Raw genomic sequence first — 22,925 nt, 5'->3', positions numbered from 1 at the left:
GGACGTTCTGGATTCCTCCTCTGTGTGGTGTTCTCTCTTACTCACTCAGATATAAGCATCCTACCGTCGTTTCTTGCCTCCAGTGTGTGACAAAAGGTGAGTTGTTGGGTCAGAGTGAAACTTCCTCTGTCCCTGTGGAATCCGAGGACTCTAATCCCTTCACCCTGCTCAGCCCAACCTCTCAGCAACAGACCCCCCTTGCCAAAGGGGGGAAGGGTCATCAGAAAATCGGGATCGTGAAAGTTCATCTGTGGTTCTTTGGACTCCTGAGGCCTAACACCATGGAAATAAACGGGTCCTTTTATACGTCTTTGCTTGGAGGAAGTTTTGCTTATTTGCCTTTATCCTTTTTCTGGTTTCGTTTTGTTTTGCTTTTTTATTTTTAAAGGCTGCTTTGGTCTGGAAATGAGTATGTTTATTTCTAAAGCATACTTGTAAGTCAGGTGCTTAAAAATGTGCGAAAATTCTTAACACCGAAGCATCTCCTTTTCCTCACCAACACTTAATTTTCATTATGTCACCAATAAAACAACCAATTAGGAAAAGCAAGAATTGTTTCTGCTCAAGTTCTCTGTTCTTGATGCAAGCTTTTAGCAAGTGAAAATATTTAGAATTCTTGAGTTTTGCATTTAACTCCAGAAGATGCAGTTTCTAAATCTAAACCAGAAAGAAGGATTCACTCAGAAGTTGTTTGCTGGCCGAGGAGACGGTCCCCCTGGAAGCATGGTTTTCACACCTGCTCCCTCCTCAGGCAGCCTGCGAGCTCACGGGACACGTCTCCACCAGCACTGGGATTCCTTTTGCTAAAGACTCGCTTACAAGCTGGACACAGATGACAGGGTCTTCGTTTTTCATTTGTCTTCTTCAAAGCCACGGAGACTATTTTGATGGAGCTTAGGTGGGAACAAATAAAATGATAGGGCGTTCCCACAGTGGCAGAGTGGATTAAGAATCCCACTTGCAATGGCTCAGGTTACTGCAGAGGCTCAGGTTCGATTCCCAGCTCAGTAAAGTGGGTTATAGCATCCAGCAGTGCTGCAGCTGTAGCTCAGATTCAGCCCCTGGCCCAGGAACTTCCATATGGCCATTAAAAAAAAAAATCATGGGCCCACAATTCCTTAACCTCACATCCAAGCTGTAGAAAACTTTTATTATATTAAATCTTTTACATCTTCAAATCTTTAATTCTTTGTAACTTATTTGGTGGCAGCTTTTGACTTGGTGTGAATTGTTGAGAGGATATTATATTTGTGAATATAATATATTTATTTATATTAATCCAGTGGGGGTCGTATATGCATGTTCATCTGTCCTGGTGCAGAAGTGCTAATGGGTGGCTCCGGGGTCTGTTAGAACATGGCACAGGCCCTGGCTGCCACCTGCCTGGCCTCTGGTGTTGGACAGGGCTGTGGACCAACCCTTGAGCTGTCTGTGCCTGTCTCTCTGGGACACGGTGTTGCATCAGCCCCAGGGCATCAGGCCCACGGCTCAGATCGAGGCCATGTGACCTGGGTGTGACCTTGTTGCACTACGGTTAGACTGCTGGGCATTGTGGGGGGGGGAATATGAGCAGCCTGGTGGGGTGGAGGAGGCTCCGGGAACCCAAGTAAAGCTCCAGGCTCTATTGAAGTGTAGATGGGGTTTTTTTTTTGGTTTGGTTTTGGCTTTGGTTTTTGTTTTCTTTTTTGTTTGGTTTTGGTTTTGGTTTTGGTCTTTTGTGTTTATAGGGCCACACCCGAGGGCATATGGAAGTTCCCAGGCAGCTACAGCTCCATTAGACCCCTAGGCTAGGAACGGTGCGGCCCTAGGAAGGACAAATAATAATAATTCTGTTGTTAATTGTGGTGTTATGTCAACCAAAGGCTAAACCCATGTGTTGCCCACTGCGTGCTTTTGTTTATCTGGACTTTAGTGGGTCCTTCCGGTACAGTTAACAAACTGAAGCTCAGATCAGAGTCCAGCCACCTTGTCATCGCTTGTTCATGGTTGTCTGTCTTCTGAAGATTCTCAAACAGGTTCTTTCGAGGTAGCCCGAAGCCCTGGCTTTCTTTGGGGTCAGTGAAGCGGCAGCAGGTTCTTTGGGGGTGGGTGGACCAGCATTTTCAAGGCTCTGATGACGGGCGGTACCTGATCTGCTGGATGACACCCCTCCCCTTCCCCAACCACCAAGCGTCCTTGCCTGTGGCAGTGGGTGCTGTGCTGCCGGGTCTTTCAAAGGTTGGGAGGCTCCATGGGGAGAGCCTTGTGGGTTATGGTCGAGAGGACTCATTCCTTCAGGGGCTCCAGGCTCTGGAAATGCGAGGGCTCAAGGACCATGCTGCTGGGTCTGCGGGCGCCTCTTCTTCTTTTCGTTCGCGGCAACCTCTCAAACTTGGAATCTACCCTATTTGCAGGTTTCCCAGTAGAATGTACTCTAAAGCCTCCAGGGGCTGATGCGGAGAACTTGACAGTACTATTAATTGATTAGCATAACTCTTAATCAATTAGCATATCATAGAAGTTGGCCTCAATCAACATAATGTTTAAGTAGATTTTCTTAAAGAATTGAAGGCGGTTCCCATGTTTAACGGGTCTTAACGGAATTTTCATTTCGAAAGGCATCATTGAAGTTATCATTTACTTTGTGTAAATTCCTTCATTGGCCTAATCTTTGCAGACTTGGAACCAGCATCAAGAAAACTTGAGGGTGTCTTTAAAAATCACCAGAGGTTTTAAGAACGTAAATCCATGCTGACTGGGTTTCTGTGCACTGTAGCGGTTTGGTCCAGGCAGGTAGGGCTGCTAATGGTTATTGAGTAAAGTTAATCTGCCCAGATTTTAGACTGCAGTTAGGAGGGGGAACCTTCTGGGTTTTTTCTCTTGCCCTCACTTCTGGGTGTTTGTTTTTGCTCCCACGTGGACGGATCTCAGCTACCCGGAGCTTCTTTCTAGGAAAAACCAAGAAAGTCCGAGTAGCTTTCCTTTGCAGGCCTCTTCGCCTTTCTGAAGTTAGATCAGTTCCCTAACCCCCAAACCTTCAGCCCTCCGCCACGCCTCCCATCTCAGGCTAATCAAACCGTAGGCAGAGCTTTCTGTGGTTTGCATTATTCTTTTGTTCCCCAAGGCAGTGTTTTTTTCTTGTGAGGGCAGCAGTGCACCCTTCCTACGTGTGAAAAGACCTGAGTTTCCTCTTGACCTTTCTTTTTTTGCTTTTTAGGGCGGCTTCAGTGGCATGTGGAGGTTCCCAGGCTAGGGGTCCAATCAGAGCTACAGCTGCCAGCCTACACCACAGCCACAGCAGCACGGGATCCGAGCCGAGTCTTCGATCTACACCACAGGTCATGACAACGCCGGGTCCTTAACCCGCTGAGAGGCCAGGGATGGAACCCGGGACCTCACGGTTCCTAGTTGGATTTGTTTCCGCTGCACCCCAACGGAAACTCCCCTTTTGACTTTTCTTGAGTGTATTGGGGGTTACCTCTCAGGCTGAGTGGAGGGGAGTGAGGGGAGTCGCTCCTGTGAGTCAGGGGGCTGCATCCAGAGAAAGGCGCAGCAGTTCTCAGAGGCCAGCTGTTGGGCACCAAGTGCTTTCTGCACGTTCTCCTCGGATCCTCTCAGCTACTTGGGAACAGAAGTACCACCGTCCCCGCTGTACAAATGTAGGGCCTCCCAGTCCACGGCCATCGTGCAAGTAGCTTCTAGAACTCTCTTTCCACCCACAACACCATGGTTGGAACAGTGTCACTCAGAGTGGGATCGTGTAATAATACATCCATCTCTGATTTTTCTTTGCTGTGTGGACCTTTATTTGTGTGGGGTTAAACATTGATTAACCAGATGGTATCAATTGATGATAGCAACGCATTCAGCGGCCAGAACGTTCGTGACTGAGGAGTGGAGTCTGGTGTAAAGTGAAGCCAGAGATTGGCTTGTGTAGGTGTCCCTGGAGGAGCCCAGGGCCAGGGTGGGTGGCGGGGTGCTGGCATGGACCCCAGCCCCAGACTGCTGCTCCCAGCTCAGCCCTGAGGAGGGCTTGTCCCTGTCACCAGGAAGAGGGCTGTATTAATTAAGTCCTCGCAAATAGCCTGCTCCCAAGGATGAACAAGGAAAATGCCACATCGCACACATTCTTGCTTCGAAGGAAATACTGAGGGGAGCGGATTGAGCCGTGATCGCGGCCACAAAGTCCACACCAGGCTCCACCTGCTGGCCTCTCGAGTCTGAAGACTTGGGTGGGTGCCCCAGCTGGTCCAGGCCCCGCGGGAGGGCCGGCCACTGCCAATACCTCCCCAGCCCCCTCCCCTCCAAGGGCCAGTCACACAAGTCAGTTGCCTTTTAAAAAAGTAAATACTAGGACGCCGACCGTTTGTGTAAAGCTGATGCCTGATCTTTCCTTTGATTGCATAATCGAGATTCGACTTATCAATTTTTCAGGAAGCCATCTAATTATACAAATTAAAATTCAAAGGAAAGCAAAAAGAATGATTATGCCTCACTCAGGGAGCTGGAGGAGGAGGGTGTGAAGCCAGCCCATCTTGCCTCGGATGATAATGCTGTCGTTTCTCATCTCCAAGTCACTTCACAAATATTAACTAATTAATTCTCTCACCCCCAGATGCGGCGGCTAACGTGGGCTCTGTCTCCACACCGGAGCTGAGGAGGGGCTGCACTGCAGCCCGATGATGGGGGGTCTGAGCAGATGAAAACTGCTGGCCAAGCTCTGAGCTGGCCCCTGGGTCTCCGTCTCTGTCTCTCACAAACCCTCGGGCTCTGAGGTCGTGCTTCTCTGTCCGTCTGTCGAGTTGGCCAGTTTGGCTCCACCTTCTCCCTTTTGCGTGGTTACCTTTCATGAAGCCCAGCACAAGTGAAAGCAGAATTTGAGAAACCTGTCCCCTCCATCACCGTCCACCTGGGTCTCCCCCGCTGCCCGGCACCCTTGAGAGCGCTTGTCCAGTAGGGGCCTTCCAGGTCCGAAAGGGTCTGGTATCTCCTGGTTTTTGCGTTAATTATGCATGTGATTTGAAATGGTGCCTTTTTTTTTTTTTTTTTTTTTTTTTTTTTTTGGTTCCCCTAGCTCTTTAAAGAAAAAAAAAAAATCACATAATCATTGTCATAAATCTTTAGGGTACTTCTTCAGCTTTGTTGCTGAGAAATTAGCCATTAACTTCCAGGAAGTCACCTACCTTTTCTTAGTCAGACTTGGTATTTCTGACCTTAGATGAAGTGACTCCCAGAATTTTGCATAACTGATGACCATGCATAGTAATCCTTATTGTTAACCCAGGAGCCTCACTTTTGTCTTCTGCCCCCTTCTCATTTGCTGGATAACCAAGGGAACTCGTGTGTGTGTGTGTGTGTGCCCGCGCGTGTGCGTGTGCACGCGTGCGGTAACTATCATTGTTTGAGTATGACTAGCAATGAGTCAAAAGCAGTAGGACTTTGGGGTTACAGGTAATGGTTTGTGGCCTCAACTGATACATTGGGTGAGCAGTTAATGCAGGTCAGAGCCTTCCAGAACACACAGCCCTTGCTTTCTCCACAAGCTAGGCACCTGCTCGGGTGGCATGTCGAGTTCCCTCTTGGTCCAACCCAGATGGGGGACCCTTCCTCACCCGCCTCACTTCTGCCTGAAACCCCACAGGTGTGGGACAGGCACAGGCAGCCTGGACACTGCCCGTGTCGATGCCAAGCATCCCTCTGGATGCAAGGAAGGCTCTAGAAGATGGCGCTGGGCAAACCTTGGTTAGGTGGTATGTGCCTCCTGCCCCCTTTCCGTGCCGTGGGGGAAGGGGGCTGGTGTGCTGAGCAGTGGCCAGAGGGCAGGTTTGGAAGGTTCTGTGAACCGCCTTGGGAGAGTCTCCCTCTTAGCCACATCGGGTGTCCAGATGCCCCTGGGACACACTCCCAGGGGGTCTGGGCTGGTCCCTGAGCCCACCTCTTGTGACTGCCTTTTGGGGTTCCCAGAAGTACAGGGCCAGACCACCTTGCTGTCGCTTGGTCTCTGTCACTGGAGTGCAGAATATTCCGATTCAGGCTGGTCAGTAAGTGGCGCTTACAGCCCCGCAGTCAGAAGCTGCAGTCAGAGCTCCAGAGGCAAATGTTTACGGCTTCCAGAAGCCAGGGACCGTCGTCCCGCGTGTCTTTGCTCGCTTCCTGCGTGGAGGCAGGTGGGAGAATGTTGAATGGACGTGGAGCAAATGGGGCTCCAGCATTTCAGGAGGAGAGCAAGCCGCCCCTGCAGTCCCCTGTAGAAAGTGGCAGCCAGGCTGAATGACCTGTTGTCCCTGCCCCCAGGCTGCCCAGAGAGTAAGGATTCTTTTCTCCTCGTTTCAGGGTGCATAGTGGCGTAATGCCCGCAGACTCCTGCGAGGGCCCCTAAGTTCTTAGAGGACCGCTTTGCCTTTTGAATCAGAGAGGTGCAAAGTTCCATAAAGAATGGCCCTCGTGGATAAGCACAAAGTCAAGCGACAGCGATTGGACAGAATTTGTGAAGGTAAGAGCCAGCGTGGATGGCGGTTTCGAACCAAAGGTGGACTCCTCGACCCGGTGCCCTAGCCAGGCTGCGTCCCAGCCCTCTCCCTCCAGCCACAGGCCCCTCAGCCCCCAGCACCTCTGCCTGTGTCCTTGACGTGGTCAGCGGGCCTGACCTCCAAGGAGGCTGAGGTGGGGCCGGAAGGGCAGCTGGGAAGGGAGGAGGCCCTCAGGTCCATTTTTGTCCTGGGATCATTTTGCATATGAAAGCCACGGCCTATGTGAACCATCTTTTTTCCCTTCCTGAAGTTTCCAGACTTTATCTGTTTCGAATTAAAAGATTTACCGCCCCGAATTCTAAGATATTCCTGAAGCGTCCAGCATAGCCCCTCAGGGTGTGTTCACATCCCTCGTATCTTTGAAAGTGTCTGGAAGCATTTTATTCATGAAAGGGAAAATAAACATAATTAAAATCTAATGGAAACACGGGGACAGAGCTCTTTCATGTTGATTAAGCAGCATCCTCCTAGTTAGGGCCTGCAGAACATCCAGCACCAGCAGACCTGGGCTTTGCAGGAAGTGCTTTTTTGGTCGCTGCCACCAGGCTGGTTTGGCTCAGCGTGGTTTTCGCTGCAGGGTTTGTCACAGAAGCATTGGGAGGGGAGCTGCCAGGCAGGGTGGGCTCAGCAGCCCCCCTCCGGACTCCCAAACGCACTAGCATCCAGGATGGCTGGCTAACTTGGGCGCAGGAATAGCCATCCTGTAAGCTGGCCATGTGGAATTATCTGTCCCTTCAGTAGCTGTGGTTCAGGCACATCTTCGTGGAGGCATCAAAGATGTGTGTTCTCCGGTGTGGCTGCGACCTACAACGGCTCTGCCGAAAGCATTTAAGAGCACCGGCTGTCCCTGTTCCCAGCTCCCCATATCCCTGGCATTCCCCTACCTGTCGGGAGGGGGTTTTTTTGTTTTGCTTTGTTTTGTTTTTTAAATGAAAAGACTTTCAAGCCTACAGAAAGGCAGTGGACACTGATATTCCTTTCAGCTATATTTACCCGCTGATAACATTCGTTATGTTTTTCTTTTCATAGTTAATAGCGATGGCGGGGCGTGTGTGAGAGAGGGAGAGGGAGAGAATGGATGGAGGATGGCTGTGTGGGGGTTTCTAGAACCATCTCAAAGAAACGTGGCTTTACTGTATCCCACACGTCACCGTGGTCACCCCCAGGCCTCACTAGAGCATCATTGCACGTGGATGGCACAGTTCAGGTCTCCCCCACGCATTTGTTGGCTGCAACAACCAATCAGGGGCCGTGTGGCATTTAGTCGTCTTGTCTCTTTGGCCTCCTTAGTGTAAACGTCATTCCCTGGCCCCTTGGACTTTCAGAAGCACCGACATAGTGACGAGCCCGAGCCAGCTGGTCTGTACAGTGTCCCAGTCTGAGTTCACCTAATCAGGCATTTTTGAGATTTACTTGTGGAGTGGCTCAGCAGTTAACGAACTCAGCTAGGATCCATGAGGATGCGGGTTCGATCCCTGGCCTCAGTCACTGGGTTGGGAGGAAGGTCCTGTGTTGCCATGAGCTGTGGTGCAGGCCAGCAGCTGTAGCTCTGATTTGACCTGGAGAACTTCCATATGCTGTGGGTGTGGCCCTAAAAAGTGGGGGGAGATTTACTTGTGACTTCCTGTTGAAAAGGTGCTTCCTTTTTGGTACTGAGTCCTCATTCCAGAAAGCCCTAGTGGATCAACTTTCCAGGGTTTGTATCAGGAATGTCTATGTGGTTGATTTCTTCTCCCACAACCCGCAGATTTATCTAGAGGGACCATGTCGGGGACAAGAATGGGACTGAAGCGCCGGTGACACGGTTTCTTTTTTTTTTTTTGGCACCTTTTCTCTCCTCGTCCAGCAGAACGGTTGACAGTCCTTTTGGACTCTCTTCCAGGCGTGGTTCCCCATCCCCAACCTGTTTTTATAACCAAAATCCCAGCATCTCCTCTGTCCACGAACGGTGTTCCTGCGACAGTTAGTTGCACTTGGTTTTGTTTTTTGTTTTTTTTAACCTGTAATCCCAAAGATTCATGTGGTGTCCCTTGAAGTATAACCACAACTGTGCCACCGTGCTTCCTGGGTGCTCCTTGCATTGATTAGCCGGTTTAGCACCTTTAGAGATCGGGGCAGGTGGTGCCTCTTTCCGAGGTGCTCCCAGCAAGGGGCAGCTGGTGATTGGCGCTGGGCAGCCACGCACGCTGCTCTTCTCTGGCCGTTCCCTCAAATTGGCTCCATGGATTCCAGTATTTCTTCCCCCTGAAAGCCTCCCCCACTTCCGTCCCCATGGCATGGGAGTCTCACCAGTCTCTCTACAAACCTGCACTAAGTGTTCTTGAATGTTCTGCTCAGAAACATAGCGAGCCCAGGGAACAATATTCTCTGTCCCACCGCCCACACACCCACCCCAGGGATTTCCTGTATCCGTCATTGATTTTGTATTTCACAATTAAAAGCGTGATGCCACCCTGCTCTGCTCTGGGCTCTAGGAGATGTGTCTTTTTGCTCTTGTTTAGAAACACACTTTCCCTTTCAATTCTACCCCTCCACCAGCTGCCAACCCCCACAACCCCCCCCCCCCCCCGCCAAATCCCTGGCTGGGGGATCCCAAGCAGACAGGCCTTCTGATGCCCCCCACGCCCCAGTGAACCCTCTTCCTCCAGGTGAGCCAGTCTGGTGGAATATGCACGTTATCCCTGCACAGGGACTGCTTCCAGAATCCCTAGCTGCCTCCCAAGGCCAGTCCCTTCCCCCGTGAAACTTTCACTCGGGCCCCAGTGCGCTTGTGGCCTGTTCCATCCATCTCCATGAGCTCAGACTCTGCAGCTTCGCCCCTGCCAAGGGGATGGTTCTACCTAAGGTTGAGCAAAGCAAGGTGTGTTGCTTTGCTTCTCACCACCCAAAGTCTTTGGCATGTGAGCTAAGATCTAATAGGATAATGGTCTTTGAAGCTGACTCTAAAGGTAGTTTTTTGTTTGTTAGTTTGTTTTAAGGAATTCTCCTGTCCTGATATTTGTATTTTGTTCTCTGCTCTTTCTTGATACTTATTATCAAAGAATCCTAGAATGCTGTTGTGTGAGGGTTTTGTGGAGCGGGGTCTGCTAACCGGCTGGTCAGATGAGGTTGCAGTCTCTTCTTTTTGCTGTCTGGTGTAGGTCTTGTTGTCTCCTCTGTTTAGTTTGCTGGCATGATGGGCATTTTGCATTTGTGACGTGCACCAGTCATGATATGCAACTGCGCTGTGGCGGAGCTGGTTGGATCTTCCCCAAGTATTTGTTGGCCAGAGAAGAGGGCTTGCCATCTACTCATCATTGCAAAAGGAACCTAGAAAAGCACTTTCTAGAGCTTTCTTTGGGTTTGTTGAAGTGTAATATCCCACAACAGCCTTGCTGATGACTTTTCTGCTAGAACATCTTATGGTGGGTTATGGCGGAATAAATCACGAAACACCGTCCTTTCCTGTGGCTATTGAAAATGTGATTTGGAAGAAGGAGATATTTCATTTGACTTCCTTTTGTTTGAATGTCTTATTCTCATGGGAAAAAACGGTCCTGAGGATTTTATCGGCTGAGCTGCGTGATAAAGTCCGCTTCATAACATAACTCAGAAGAGGGCTTCTGCTTTCCTCCGTAGGAAAAAGAGAAGCGATAGGGACCCTTTTAAAAATAAACAATCACATGTCAACATCCCTCACCTCTGGGGTGTTCTCACGAGCACAGGGAATAACAGGCGGTGAGAAAGACGGGCTGGTTGCTTGCATGGGTGTAGGGGGAACAGAAGCTAACCCATGCCTGTTACACACAAAGATAGTTACACATCCTGGGGATCTTTATCCACCTCAGCTTCATCCCCAAGGAAAAGAAGAAAATTCCCCGAGAAAATGCTGCCGGGATGAAGTGGGAGAAAACTTTGTCCCCAGTGTCATGCTGCTCTTCTTCTTCTTCTTTTTTTCTTTACTTTTTAGGGCCGCACCCACGGCATATGGAGGTTCCCAGGCTAGGGGTCGAATGGGAGCTGCAGCTGCCAGCCTACACCGCAGCCACAGCGATGCCGGATCCGAGCCGCATCTGGAACCTACACCACAGCTCTCGGCGACGCTGGATCCTTAACCCACTGAGCAAGGCCAGGGATCGAACCTGTGTCCTCATGGTTCCTAGTCGGATTCGTTTCCCCTGTGCCATGACGGGAACTCCATTCTGCTCTTCTTAGTGGGATCGCCTTGCCATTGTGAAAGTCCAGCTCAGTGGGACGATTCCCCCAAGAAGACTGCTGTCATGGTCCCAGAATGTTCAAGAGGCAGAGCTGTTGTCCAAGGGCTTCTAGCTTGTGGAAGTGGAGCCTCCAGGCCAGGCCGGCTGAGCTTCCTGCAGGGAGGATTGGCGGTTTGTCCTTGCCTGGCCCACACCCATCCGAGCTGAGGATTGCCCTCCCGTGGGAAGGGCATGGTCTTTTTATTTGCATGCTTCTTGTTGTACCCGTCTTTAAAAAGATGCATTATCGCGTCCCTACTTGTTTTGTTTTTTAAAGCGCTGGGAGCACCTTTTCGGCGGCTACGCTGGCCCTCTCTAGGCAGTCCGTGAGCATTTCTAATAAATGCCTTTAAATAGCCCCAAAACGTAGATCTGAAAATTGGGATTCATAATGTTGCTATACGTTATAATTATATGTTTGGATCAGGCAATTATGTACATTTCCAGTAATTCTGTGATTAGTGATAATTGCATTAGCTATGTAAATATACAATAGTCAACCAGACACAACTTAAAAACTCTGTGGGATAAATGAATATAATGAAACAACATTGTGCCCTCAGAGGATCAGGAAAGGGGGAGAGGTCACGTCGAAGCTTCGTAAATAGTGTTTTGAGGGTAGAAATTCATATTTTGCCTCATCAGGTCCTGATTTTAAGATCCATTTGGAGCAGCAGCCCCCCTCCCCACCCCCACCCCCAGCCCTCAGGGTACCAGCCGTCCTCTAGGAATTGGGCTTCCTCCCTTCTTTTCCTTCCTTCCTCCCTTCCCCAGGGCATATAGAAGGTCTGTGTATCCCCCAGGGATGGAATCCAAGCTGCAGCTGCAACCTAGGCTACTGCAGTCTGGTTCTTAACCCACCGGGCCACAGTGGGAACTCCAGATCCTCTGTTTCTCCGGCTGAGAGTCAGGTTCAATGTTGCTTTATTTCCCGATGGCTTCTCATCTGTAAAATAGACGTAGACTACTCTTTGCACTCATCGGCTGTGGATGGGCTCTCGCTGAGGTGGCGGCTTTACATCTGCGCATTGTTTGAAGCAGCTCATTAAGGCGGCTCTGTGTGCACCTTGGGTTTTGTGGGTGCTAGTCTGCGGCCGGGCGGGGGTGTCTCTCAGGGCCTGGGCTTTGTTTTACGGCTGCTGCTCCCTGACTCACCTCCTCCACGGTGCGTCACGCTCTCCCTGGGCCGGGCGGCTCCCGTCTCTGTGGCGTTTGGGACCACCTTCCCAGAGCATCAGCCGCCTCCCTTCTTCCCAGCCTGCTTGGCCCTGGGTGCATTTGATTTTATCCCTTGCACCTTGAGAGGAGAGAGTGTTTGCTCCAGGGCTGAACCAGGGGGCCACCACACCCAGGCTGAGCCTCCTCATCAGAGTAGGTCTGAGGACAGCCAAACGATCTGGCCTTGAAGGGCTGTGGGCCGAGGACAGAGCCCTGCCCAGACTCACAGGACGCCCCACACCGCTACGCCGCATCCGCAGTGTTGGGGGTGGTTGTGGGTTTGGGCTTCCTGGTGACTGTCCACACCTCCCTGTCCCCTTCCCCGTCCCTGCACACGGTCCGCGAGGACAAGGACAGGCTGTTGCCATCAAGTCCTGTTCCTTGTATGGAGAGTCATATCCTACAGGCCAGTTTTTACAACCCGTGTGTCAAAAAATGAGCATGTGATGAAGTTCCTCTTTTGGCTCAGTGGGTTAAGAACCCAACTGGTATCCATGAGGATGCAGGTTCAATCCCTGGCCTTGCTCAGGGGGTTAAAGAACTGGCGTTGCTGCAAATTGCAGTGTAGGTTGCAGACACGGCTCAGATCCTGCGTGGCTGTGGCTGTGGCTGTGGTGTAGGCCGGCAGCTGCAGCTCTGATTCAACCCCTAGCCTGGGAACCTCCATGTGCCTCGGGTGTGGCCCTTTTTTAAAAAGGAGGGGAAAAATGATGAGCACGGGGTGGATGGCGGGAGGGGTTCCATCACCTTAAGAGAGCAAACCACGGGCTGTCTGCAGATGGAGGCACTCCCTGGGTTTTCTTGGCGGTGGGTGTTTTCACCTTGACGGGTGGCAGATTTCTTTGGACTGAGGACAGAGGGATGGAGGGGGGTTGAGGAAGCTACCTGGAAGCAGGTTATTGGAGCTGGACGCTGGTGGGTAGAATGATTGGGGCACCCACCAAGGTCAGAGGAAGCCATTCATTCTGGGTATTGTGACCGCAGTAGAAATGAGGGGGCGTGCGCCATGCGTGTTAGTTACAGGGAGGGCAGCAAGGTCACTGTCAAGGAGGCTGAGGTTTTGCAGGAAGTGCAGTTACTGGAGGAGGTTCAGGAGGAGAAGGAGACAGTGTTCACCCAGCACCTGCCTGAGGCGGGCCCTTGTGTTGGCTGCTGTCAAGGGTCCAGCAAAGCCTTCCCAGGCCCCTCCGAGGCCCTGCATCTGAGCTGGGGTCACAGCCCCCACGTACTGCTTCACCAACACTTTCAAAACACGCCACAAAAGAAACGTTTTAACCCCATAACAAGTGGGAGTCAAACTTAATTTTCATACCACAGCTCCCCTTAAGTTTTATAATCTAGTCAAGAAATTGAGTCAGAAGCGAGACTTCAGCCTTTGTTTTCAAGGGCTGACTCGAGTTACAGGAGGGCTGGGACGCTTCACGGCGCAGCTGGTCTGGAAAGGGCTGGTTTGGTTGCAAGATGCCAGCTCGGTCTTGGGTATCCTCTGGATTGTGCTCGTGATTCAAAGCCTCCCGCATCCAGGGTCTCTGGTGCTGCGCGTCGATCCTGGGACCACTGAAGGGCCTGGTTGGTTCCGCTTATTTGGTCTGTGTACTCGTGTCACTTAGACGAGAGCTGACTCAGAGCCCTGCCAGGCCCTACTTGCTGTTTCACCACTGCCCTGGCACTTGTTTGCCCCTCTCTGATTTAGATTCGCCAAGTGATCTACACTAGTCATCTAAGTAGGGGCACCAGGGGACAGAGGGAAAGAGAGCTACCTTAAAGGCAGAAAGCGGCTTCTAAACATAGATTCCAAAACACTCGACAGAAACAAAACCCAGCGCAGCCTGTGCACATTTGAAAGTAGGAAGTGGGCTGTCAGAGCCCTATTTTTGGCTGTCTCTGCCGGAAAACAGTGTGTGACCCACTAACCTCAGCAACGTCCCCCAAGAGACGCTGCCTGTGGGAGGCAGAGGGCGAGGGTGCTGCAGTGGCTTCGTCCTGGGAAACAACCTCGCAGAGAAGCATCTGGGGACGGGGGGTGGCGGTCTGTTTCCTCCTTTACTTTCAGAGCTGCCTTGGGTTCCTGGCTCCAGGGACTGGAGAACCAGGAGATGCCGAGCCCCGGGCTAGTTCTGGCCCAGCACAGGGAAGGCCGGCCAAGCACGGCTCCAGAGTCTTCTGAGAAGCCAGCCTCACTGCCAACCGGCAGAAGCAACATCACTGTCAGGGGACAGGCAGTTAGACCCAATGACCTTCATCTGAGTCAGCTTTTTTTTTTTTTTTTTTTTTTTTTTTTTGGTCTTTTTGCATTTTCTAGGACCACTCCCGCGGCATGTGGAGGTTCCCAGGCTAGGGGTCTACAGCCACAGCAACTCGGGATCTGAGCCACGTCTGCGACCTACACCACAACTCATGGCAAGGCCAGATCCTTAAACCCACTGAGCAAGACCAGGGATCAAACCCTCAACCTCATGGTTCTTAGTCAGATTTGTTAACCCGTTGAGCCATGACGGGAACTCTGAGTCAGCTTTTATAGCTGCTAATTCCAGCATAGACTTGCCTTTTTTGTTTGTTTGTTTTTAAGAAAACAGGGATGGGAGTTCCTGTCATGGCTCACTGGTTAACGAACCCGACTAGGAACCATGAGGTTTCGGGTTCAATTCCTGGCCTCGCTCAGTGGGTTAAGGATCCAGCATTGCCGTGAGCTGTGGTGAAGGTCACAGATACAGCTCGGATCCTGCGTGGCTGTGGCTGTGGCTGTGGCGTAGGCCGCCGGCTACAGCTCCGATTAGACCCCTAGCCTGGGAACCTCCACATGCTGTAGGTGCGGCCCTAGCAAGACAAAAAGAAAAAGAAAAACAGTGATGATTAGACTCCAGAGCAGAGCATTACTTGTATTTCCTGTTGTTCTCAAGCAATTTCCCAGGTTATTGCTGTGATCGAAATGTGCAGTGATCTTGGCAGAGACCATGTTGGGAGATACACACAAGGGGGGAGTGTGTGTGTGTGTGTGTGCATGTGTGTGTGTGTGAGTGTGTGACTGGGTCACTTTGCTGAACAGCAGAAATTGACACAACACTGTTTATCAGCTATAAGTTTTAAAAAATGAGTTACCATCGTGGCTCAGTGGAAATGAATCTGACGAGCATCCATGAGGATGCAGGTTTGATCCCTGGCCTCGCTCAGTGGCTTAAGGATCTGGAGTTGCCGTGAGCTGTGGTGTAGGTCGCAGACGTGGCTTGGATCCTGTGTGGCTGTGGCTGTAGCGCAGGGCGGCAGCTGCAGCTCCGATTGGACCCCTAGCCTGGGACCCTCCATATGCCGCAGGTGCGGCCCTAAAAAAAAAAATGAATGAATAAAAGATGAAATGCTTGTGGTTTATTGACCTGCGGAGTGACCCGTGGACGGTCCCCTCCCTCCTTGCTGTCGTCCCCCGCTCTTCCGGAACCGTCTGGCTCATCGCATGCGTTTTCAGGTCTTGGCAGTTGTGACTTGATGCCTCACGTTGCACAGGGAATTCCAGAATTGGCTGTGTGGGGCGTGGTTTGTGAATAACCCCAGGGTTACCATTCAGATACCCGGTCTCCTTTATCTGGGGCTTCTTGTGTCCATGAGAGAACTTGGATTGTCTCTTTCTCAGTTTTCAGAAGATGGCTTTTTGCTTTATGCCATTTTCTGTAATGAGCCTCTTTGCAGGATTAAAAAGTTAAGTCTGCGAGACGCGTTAATCTTTCAGAAATGGGTCCCATCTCACTTTATTTAGTCAACACAAGATTTTCAGCAAATCAGCCCTTTCCTCAAGACTGCTGTGTGCTTTAAAAAAAAAAAAAAAAAAAAAAATTTCGCCAGTGTTTAGGAAAGTGCAAGTCTATCTACAGGTGTTTTTACCTAAATAGAAAAACATGTCATAATATTTGGCGGATTGCGGGGCTGAGGCTGTGAGTTTGGGTGGCCTCCAAGCAGAACGGGTTGGAAATCGATGGGCAAGGACCTGGGCTTCCTCGTTGCCAACTGGAGGGTGACACCTCCCTGAAGCTGCCCGCTGCTGTCCTGTGCCTGGCACGACCCCTTTCTGCCCTTCCCCAGATCCTTTTCCTGGTTCCTTAGAAGCTCTGGGGTTCACACTCACCTAGGTCGTTCTGCTTAAATGGAGAACTGAAAACCAGTTCTCCCGCCGCTGGTGAGGTACCAGCAGCCAGCCCGTGGCAAAAAGGTTCGGCATAGCCAGCTTCCGCTGGTCTCTGAAGGGACACAAACGGGGTGTCATAGCCTTAATGCCACACAGTGTTATGTTACTTTATGACCAAAAGGAAGGAAAGGAAATGTCATATGGGATAATACTATAGTTCCCTTTGTGGCTCAGTGATTAATGAACCCAACTAGGATCCACAAGGATGCAGGTTCGATCCCTGGTCTCCCTCAGTGGGTTAAGGATCTGGTGTTGCCTTGAGCTGAGGTGTAGGTCGCAGGTGCAGCTTGGATCCCACGTTGCTGTGCCTGTGGTGTAGGTTGGCAGCTATAGCTTTGATTCGCCCCCTAGCCTGGGAACCTCCATATGCCTTGGGCACAGCCCTAAAAAGAAAAAAGAAAAAAAAAAAGACGGTGTAATATTGACCCGTCGGGCCGGTGCCATCCCTCAACTAAAGGCTGGAGACACCCTGACACCCTGACTGATGCGACCGCGCTGTACTGCCTTTTGAGGGCCTGGATCAGTCACCTGTTCAGCAGTTACTTTCTGATACATGGTTAATTTTATGTGACATTGAATAGACAAGAATAGTAAGATTTATTAGATACTATATCTATATATAATGCAATAGATACAGATATAATCACAGATACAGATATAATAGCGTCATAGAAATGAATAGAATTACTTTGTTACAGAGGTTCCACTTTTCCAGCGCCTGCAGGGCTGTTAACCCCAGGTGGGCGCAGGGACTTCTAGAAAGCAGAGTGTTGGCTTCAGCCTTTGGCCCGGGTCTTGTGCACTGTGTGGCTCTGGGCAGGGCCCCCACCCTCGCCATCCCCAGCCTCTGGGATGTACCATAATCATACCTGTCTGTAGGGTCATTTATGGGCAAAACACCCAGCATGGGCCCCTGTGCAGACGTGGAACAGCTTGTCGAAGCCCTCTAATGAGGATCCTGGGGGGAACGTTCTGATCTGTTTCTGGTCGCCTTGAAGGGTCCCCCTTCCGGCCCAGCCAGCCCTGTTCCCTGACCGGAAGTGCAACGAGGGAGGTCGCATTGGTGGCAGCAGTGGGGTCACCTCCCCACGGGGGCCCTGAAAGGCCCCTCTTGGCCAAAAGAACCAGGACTGGGAGAAGAGCGCTTTCAAGCGGGCCTGGGCTGGGGCTGCTGGAGGTCGTTGGATTGGGGTCTTGCCTTGTTGGGAAGTCCGTCCTGCCTGAGAGATACACCAGGCTTGTTTCCACACCGTCCTGTGTCATCCTTTTCAGAAGGGCCCCCAGTGAACCCGCCCGTCTCTGTCCACCCTCTCCTCTCCGGAGCAGAGGAAGCTCTGCCCCAACGAGAAAACCTTGCGAACGTGGGCCCGCCCAGCCGTGCCTGGAAACGATCTGCTCTGCGGTAACCAGATAGTGCTGTTTCCATTTAGTTTGAGGCTCTAAGGCTTTCCTGTCCTTTTTGATGTATCTTCTAAGTGAACACATCCTCAGGCTGTTGGTGAGACGTGTAAATACTGTCTTGTGTGTGGCCAAGCCCATTGCCTCTGTCTCCCCTGCCCGGGCCTTTCAGCCCCTGATTGCGAATGTGCCAGCTGAGGAATTGGAGATTTCGGTGCCAGCAGGCTGCTTTCAGGCATGGAAACCCAGCGTTTTGCAGGGTGGATGGTTCATTTTTTTCTTTTTTTTTTTCTGGTCATGCATCCTAGGAGGTGGTGGAGGGGTTGGAGGCAGATCTGAGGGTCTTTGCCAGGGTGTTTTTCCAGTGACGTGGAGGTGTTATTGGCATGTGGGTGGGGTCATAAATGGAGGCCTTGGTGTCCCCGTCATGGACTGTGGTCCTGGTTCTGTGTCCCCAGGCAGAGCTTTGCCTAGTTCTTCTATAATCGCATCACGCAGGGGTCCCAGAGCTCTGGCTTTTGGAACCAGCCCTCTTTGGGGGAATAATGTTGGTTTAAACAGAGCTTGTCCCGAAGTTTAATCTGTACTGCTCAGGATATGGGGCAGGGCACTGCCCTTACGTGACCTTGTACCCTTAGTTCCTGGAAATGGATTTGTACCCCATTTCCTTCTCACAGTAGATTTTCACTATTTCTCATTCAGGGAAAAAAAGAAAAGAAAAAAAAAATTTTAAACTCGTGATTCTTTTTAGCCAAGGATTCTAGTTGAATCTTAGCTGGAGGACGATGTGGGTGAAGACGAAACACTGAGATTTCATGGCTGAAAACTGGCATATCGTCTCATTTTTAAATGCTCAATGTACCCCCACCCCTTGTAGCTTTTGTCGTTGTGTGTTGAATTCTTTGTCGTCAAACCTGCAGTTGCAGGAAACTGTGCTTCTCAGGGACTTGCCTGTGTGTTTAAGGAAATGTTTTAATACTTCTGTGCAGGGCTTTCCTTTATCCAAATGACTGCTGTTCTTTGCATCATTGCACCTGAAACGTAAAATCTTAATCCTTGGGAATATGGAAAATGATCTGTAAGATCTCAGCCAGGCTGAGCCTGCTGGAATTATGCTTTCCTTGCAAACAGATTTAAAGGAAGACACACCTCAGACGCAGCCTCCTCCCGCCTCTGCTTCATAATGTTGGGGTTTGGTTGCTGACCACTGTAGCAGCCTTCAAATGATAAATCCTAGGTGACACTAGTGGGTTGGTTTTCTTTTGGCGGTGGTGTAATTCTGGGCAGTATGAAAGGGTCTGTGTCTCACGGTAATACGGTAAAGAATCCATGTGGACTCAAGCAATGCAGTCACTCGTTTGATTTGTACCCAAAGTGCCGTCTCCGAGCCAGATTTCCACGTTGGCCAGGCGTCAGGCTGCAGACCTGGCCCATTGCTCCCGGAACCTCTTGCTCTAGAACCATGAGTGAGATTTTTTTTTCCCCCTTTTTATCCTGCCTGCCTGTTCACGTTTAATTTGTTCTTAGCCATGTGCAGTGGGTTAACATTTCATCAGGGTGGATTAAGATGGAATTGACATTAAAGCAGTCTTTTTCTATTTTCCTCCTGTCATTTTTAGGCCATCAGGGGCAGGGGGCGGGGGCCCCTTTAGGGCAGGAGGAGGGGGTGCGGGGCGGGGGAGGGCAGTGCTCCTCCCAAAAGTGAGGACGAGGGAGATAAGCCCGAGCCGCGGGGTGAAAATAATTCCCAGTTGCAGGTCGGGGGCCTGGATGGAGCCCGCAGTCGGCTTCATCAGTCTGATGAGATGTCACATGGAACAAAAGCTTTAGGGGTTTTATTTAGCTCCTAATCCGCACGCTGAGAGAGCCGAGGTCCATGTGAGCACACCGGCCGGGAGGGGGGCGGCCGGGCTGGATGCAGCCTCCTTTCTGGCCTGAGCCGTAGGAATAGACCTCTGGTGCTACCTTTGGAGAGTGAGGCAAAAGTTACTGTGAGTGTTGTGTTTTGTCTACTAAGGTTTCGGAGGATTAATAATTCAGGCCGTACTTTGAAATAGAAAACCCAGTTGGTTGTTCTGCTGTCTCGGAAGGGTTAGAATCCAGCCAGGTCTGGTTTTGATGTATGTAATTGAAGATTTATAAAGAAAGGCTTCCTCTTCGGCCTCGGCCGCAGTCATTTTTTTTCCGATGCCGGTTCCCAGCAGGCATATAAATATTGGTCGATCTCAGAGCTGGGATGCTGCCGGGTGGTACGCGGGCCCCTGGGAGATCGCCGAGCCTCCGGGGAGGAGAAACTCATTGACGGACGGAGGCGGAGAGGGCCCTTGGCACGAGCGGCTGCACCCTGGGCTGCAGGATGTCTCCATGCCCGGGGCCGCCGAGCCCGGCCTCTACCGGGAAGCCTTCTACGACGCGGTGGCCGGAAGGAAGAGCTCCGTTCCCGACTTGGCCCTTTATGACAGCAGACAGGCGGTGATGTCGGCTCGCGGAGCCCTGCTGCCGCGGGATTACTGCAGTGACCCGGCCGCAGCCCCCCAGGCGCCCAGAGAGCCCCGGCACCACCGCGACCTGGGAGTCGGCCGGCTGCTGCCAGGTTACGGAGCCCCGGGCAGCAGGATGACCTGGGAGCCAGTGCCAGGCCAGGTCCCCGCCCTGCAGGACTCTGGTCCCAGCTACCGGGATCCCGGAGGTAAAATGGTCCCTCCGGGGCAGCGATCGCAGAGCCAGGCGCCATCACCCGCAAGGTACACTGGGGAGCCGGGGGATGGCAGGTATGCGGCAGAGGCACCCATCTACCCTGCCAGCCAGGTCTACAACGACGTGGGCGAAAGGCCTATGGATTCTGCCCCTGCCAGGCAGGTGGCCCCCACGTGCCTGGTCGTGGACCCCAGTGCCGTTGCTGCCTCCGAGGTGGCCACGGGGACAGTTCCGGGCACCCTGAACCGAGGCTACGGGCCTGCCCGGGAAAGCGCCCACCCCAGGATGGCTTACGAGGATTGCGAGGCTGACCTGTCCGCCTTCCGGGGACCTGGCGGTGGGAAGAGGAGTGTGATGCCTGAGTTTCTGGCCCTCTTGCGGGCGGAGGGCGTGGCGGAGGCCACACTGGTGGCCCTGCTGCAGCAGGGCTTCGACTCCCCAGCTGTCCTGGCCACGATGGAGGACACGGATGTCAAGTGTGTGGCGCCCAACCTGGGCCAGGCCCGCGTCCTGAGCCGCCTGGCCAGCAGCTGCCGGACGGAGATGCAGCTGCGCCGGCAGGGCCGCGGGGGCCCCCTGCCCCGGACACGCTCCAGCAGCTTCAGCCACCGAGGCGAGCTGCACGGTGACCTGCCTGCTCTGGGTGCCTCGGCCCTGCAGCCCCCGCCGGTGGGTCCCCTGCAGGCAGCGTCTCCCCGGGCAGGAGACCACGCTCGCCGGCCCGCCAGCGCGCCGTCCCAGCATCTCCTAGAGACGACAGCTACCTACTCTGCCCCTGGTGTGGGCGCCCAGGCCCCCCACTTTCCCCCCAACTCTGGGTACAGCTCTCCCACCCCTTGCGCCCTCACAGCGCGGCTGGGCCCTGCGTACCCCCCGCAGGCCGGGGTGGCCTTGACCAACCCGGGCCCCAGGACAGCCTACTCCACGGCGTACACGGTGCCCATGGAACTGCTGAAGCGGGAGTGCAGGGTGGCCGCGTCCCCCCTGCCCAGCCCTCACGGCAGCCCCCAGCTCCTGCGGAAGCCCGGCGTCCCCGTGGAGCCCTCCACCCTGCCACCGGCCAGCCAGAGCCTCCACACGCCTCACCCGCCCTACCAGAAGGTGGCCCGGCGGACGGGGGCCCCTATCATCGTGTCCACCATGCTCACACCGGAACCAAGTAATGCCCTTTCCTTGCTGGGGACCTCGAGGGCCATTGGGGGCGGAGGTTTGAACACGGGGCAGGTGGTTGTTGCTCTCTGGACAAGCCCGGGGAGACCAGGTCCACTCCCTGACGGGCTCTCAGGCGCGCACACACACACACACACACACACACACACACACACCCAAACAGCACTGCGACCAGCGAGCCAGCTGACAAGGCTTCTCTTGGGTGAGACGGGTTTGCAGTCCAGGTGCACCCACTGGCATGGCATTGCCTCCCCAGCCTCTAGGAGCTCAGGTTGATTTGTGCTTTTCCCTTGATGGTGAGGATGGCGAGGAAACACAGCTGTGTGGAGGCAGAAACCCCCAAACCATTCAGAACAGGGTGAAGCCGTCAGCTCACAGGGGTGGCGTTTTCTGCAGTTCCCATTCAGTGGCTTTGGAAGAGGCAGGGTGTTTCTCCAGGGCTTCCCTTAGATCGTGCGGCGTTCAAGGGCATTAGAGCAAGGGACGCACCTCCGCAGCATCAGAGGTAGGAGTTATCACTGCGGAGTCAGAACGGGTGTGCTTCCAGACTTGTGTGTTCAACAAAGCAAGATGTTGAAATCCCTTAGAACTCCCTGTTTCAAAAACAGACTCAGCCTCGCAGATTGGAAAACACAGTTGGGAATTCTGCTTACTGCTCGGAACGAAAGTATTTCCAAGTTGAGCGGAGAGAGAACGATCCTAGCTGGTTCTCTTTAAAACATGAAACAAGTGTGACCAAATGCATGTGTTTCCCGGGGCATTTGTCTCAAGTTCCAGGTGGACATCCTCTGAGCCACACTTAGGAATTTTTGTTTCTATTCTAGAGTCTTTACTGGCCATTTTAGCTGTAAACCAGCTTTCTTCCTGTCCTCCCCTTGTCTTCCCAACATAATTTAGAAAACGAAATCCTTTTTCAATGAATGCTTCTTTTCTGAATAACTAACATTATAGGATAGAGGTAGTAAGATGAAAATTGGGGGTGAAAATGAGATGTGCCTTTTTGAAAGTACCTGTATGTAGCTGTGGGTGGGTCTGGGAGCCTGATCCCGCCTTATGTTTATCTGTTATGTTGGTGGAGCTGGTGGTGATTTGGCTATTAATAGGCTGATGGCTGTTGTTGCTTTATGAGGTGCCCCCACCTACGTTTTTTTGTTTTGTTTTGTTTTGTTTTTCTTATTTCTAAAGGGACATTTGACTGGCTGGATTTTCCTGTTATCTCTCACTGTAGAGTCTGGTTTCGTCTCCTGTATGGATTTTTTTTTTTTTTTTAAACCCTTATCATAAAATTTATTTGACTTTTTTTTTTTTAAATCAGTGTGTGACAGGCAAAAAGTCAGATAATGTTTCCCAGGGCCCATGCCTTCCCCCTCACAGTCAAACATTCTTTCTTTGCAACCAACTAATTTGCATGGCGATGACATTTGTTGCTTCAGTAATTTCATCTGATAATGGCCGGGCTTGCAAAGCGGATCTGAAAACATATTCCTTAATTATGTGTTGCTAAGCAACGGGAGGGTTTGGTCA

The 22,925-nt window shown here is 52.0% G+C and overlaps 1 protein-coding gene across 8 annotated transcripts in view; it reads left to right on the top strand.

Annotated features, from left to right (window-relative positions):
• CTBP2 (C-terminal binding protein 2) overlaps positions 1-22,925 on the top strand; it is a 159,494-nt gene that overhangs the window by 105,500 nt on the left and 31,069 nt on the right. For 7 of the 8 annotated variants that reach the window (XM_021073627.1, XM_021073630.1, XM_021073632.1 and 4 more), the window contains one exon: positions 6,313-6,472. In XM_021073627.1, the coding sequence (XP_020929286.1) occupies positions 6,415-6,472 (58 nt within the window). In that variant the 5' untranslated portion in view covers positions 6,313-6,414. Of the gene's footprint in view, positions 1-6,312; positions 6,473-19,222; positions 21,391-22,925 lie in introns of those variants that run through there. The other variant, XM_013983857.2, reaches the window with a different exon arrangement.

The sequence above is a fragment of the Sus scrofa genome, chromosome 14 (genome assembly GCF_000003025.6).
Source record: "Sus scrofa isolate TJ Tabasco breed Duroc chromosome 14, Sscrofa11.1, whole genome shotgun sequence".
In the NCBI taxonomy this organism is placed as follows: domain Eukaryota; kingdom Metazoa; phylum Chordata; class Mammalia; order Artiodactyla; family Suidae; genus Sus; species Sus scrofa.
The sequence above is the reverse complement of the archived record's forward strand: the minus strand, read 5'-3'. Positions and strand labels throughout refer to the sequence as shown.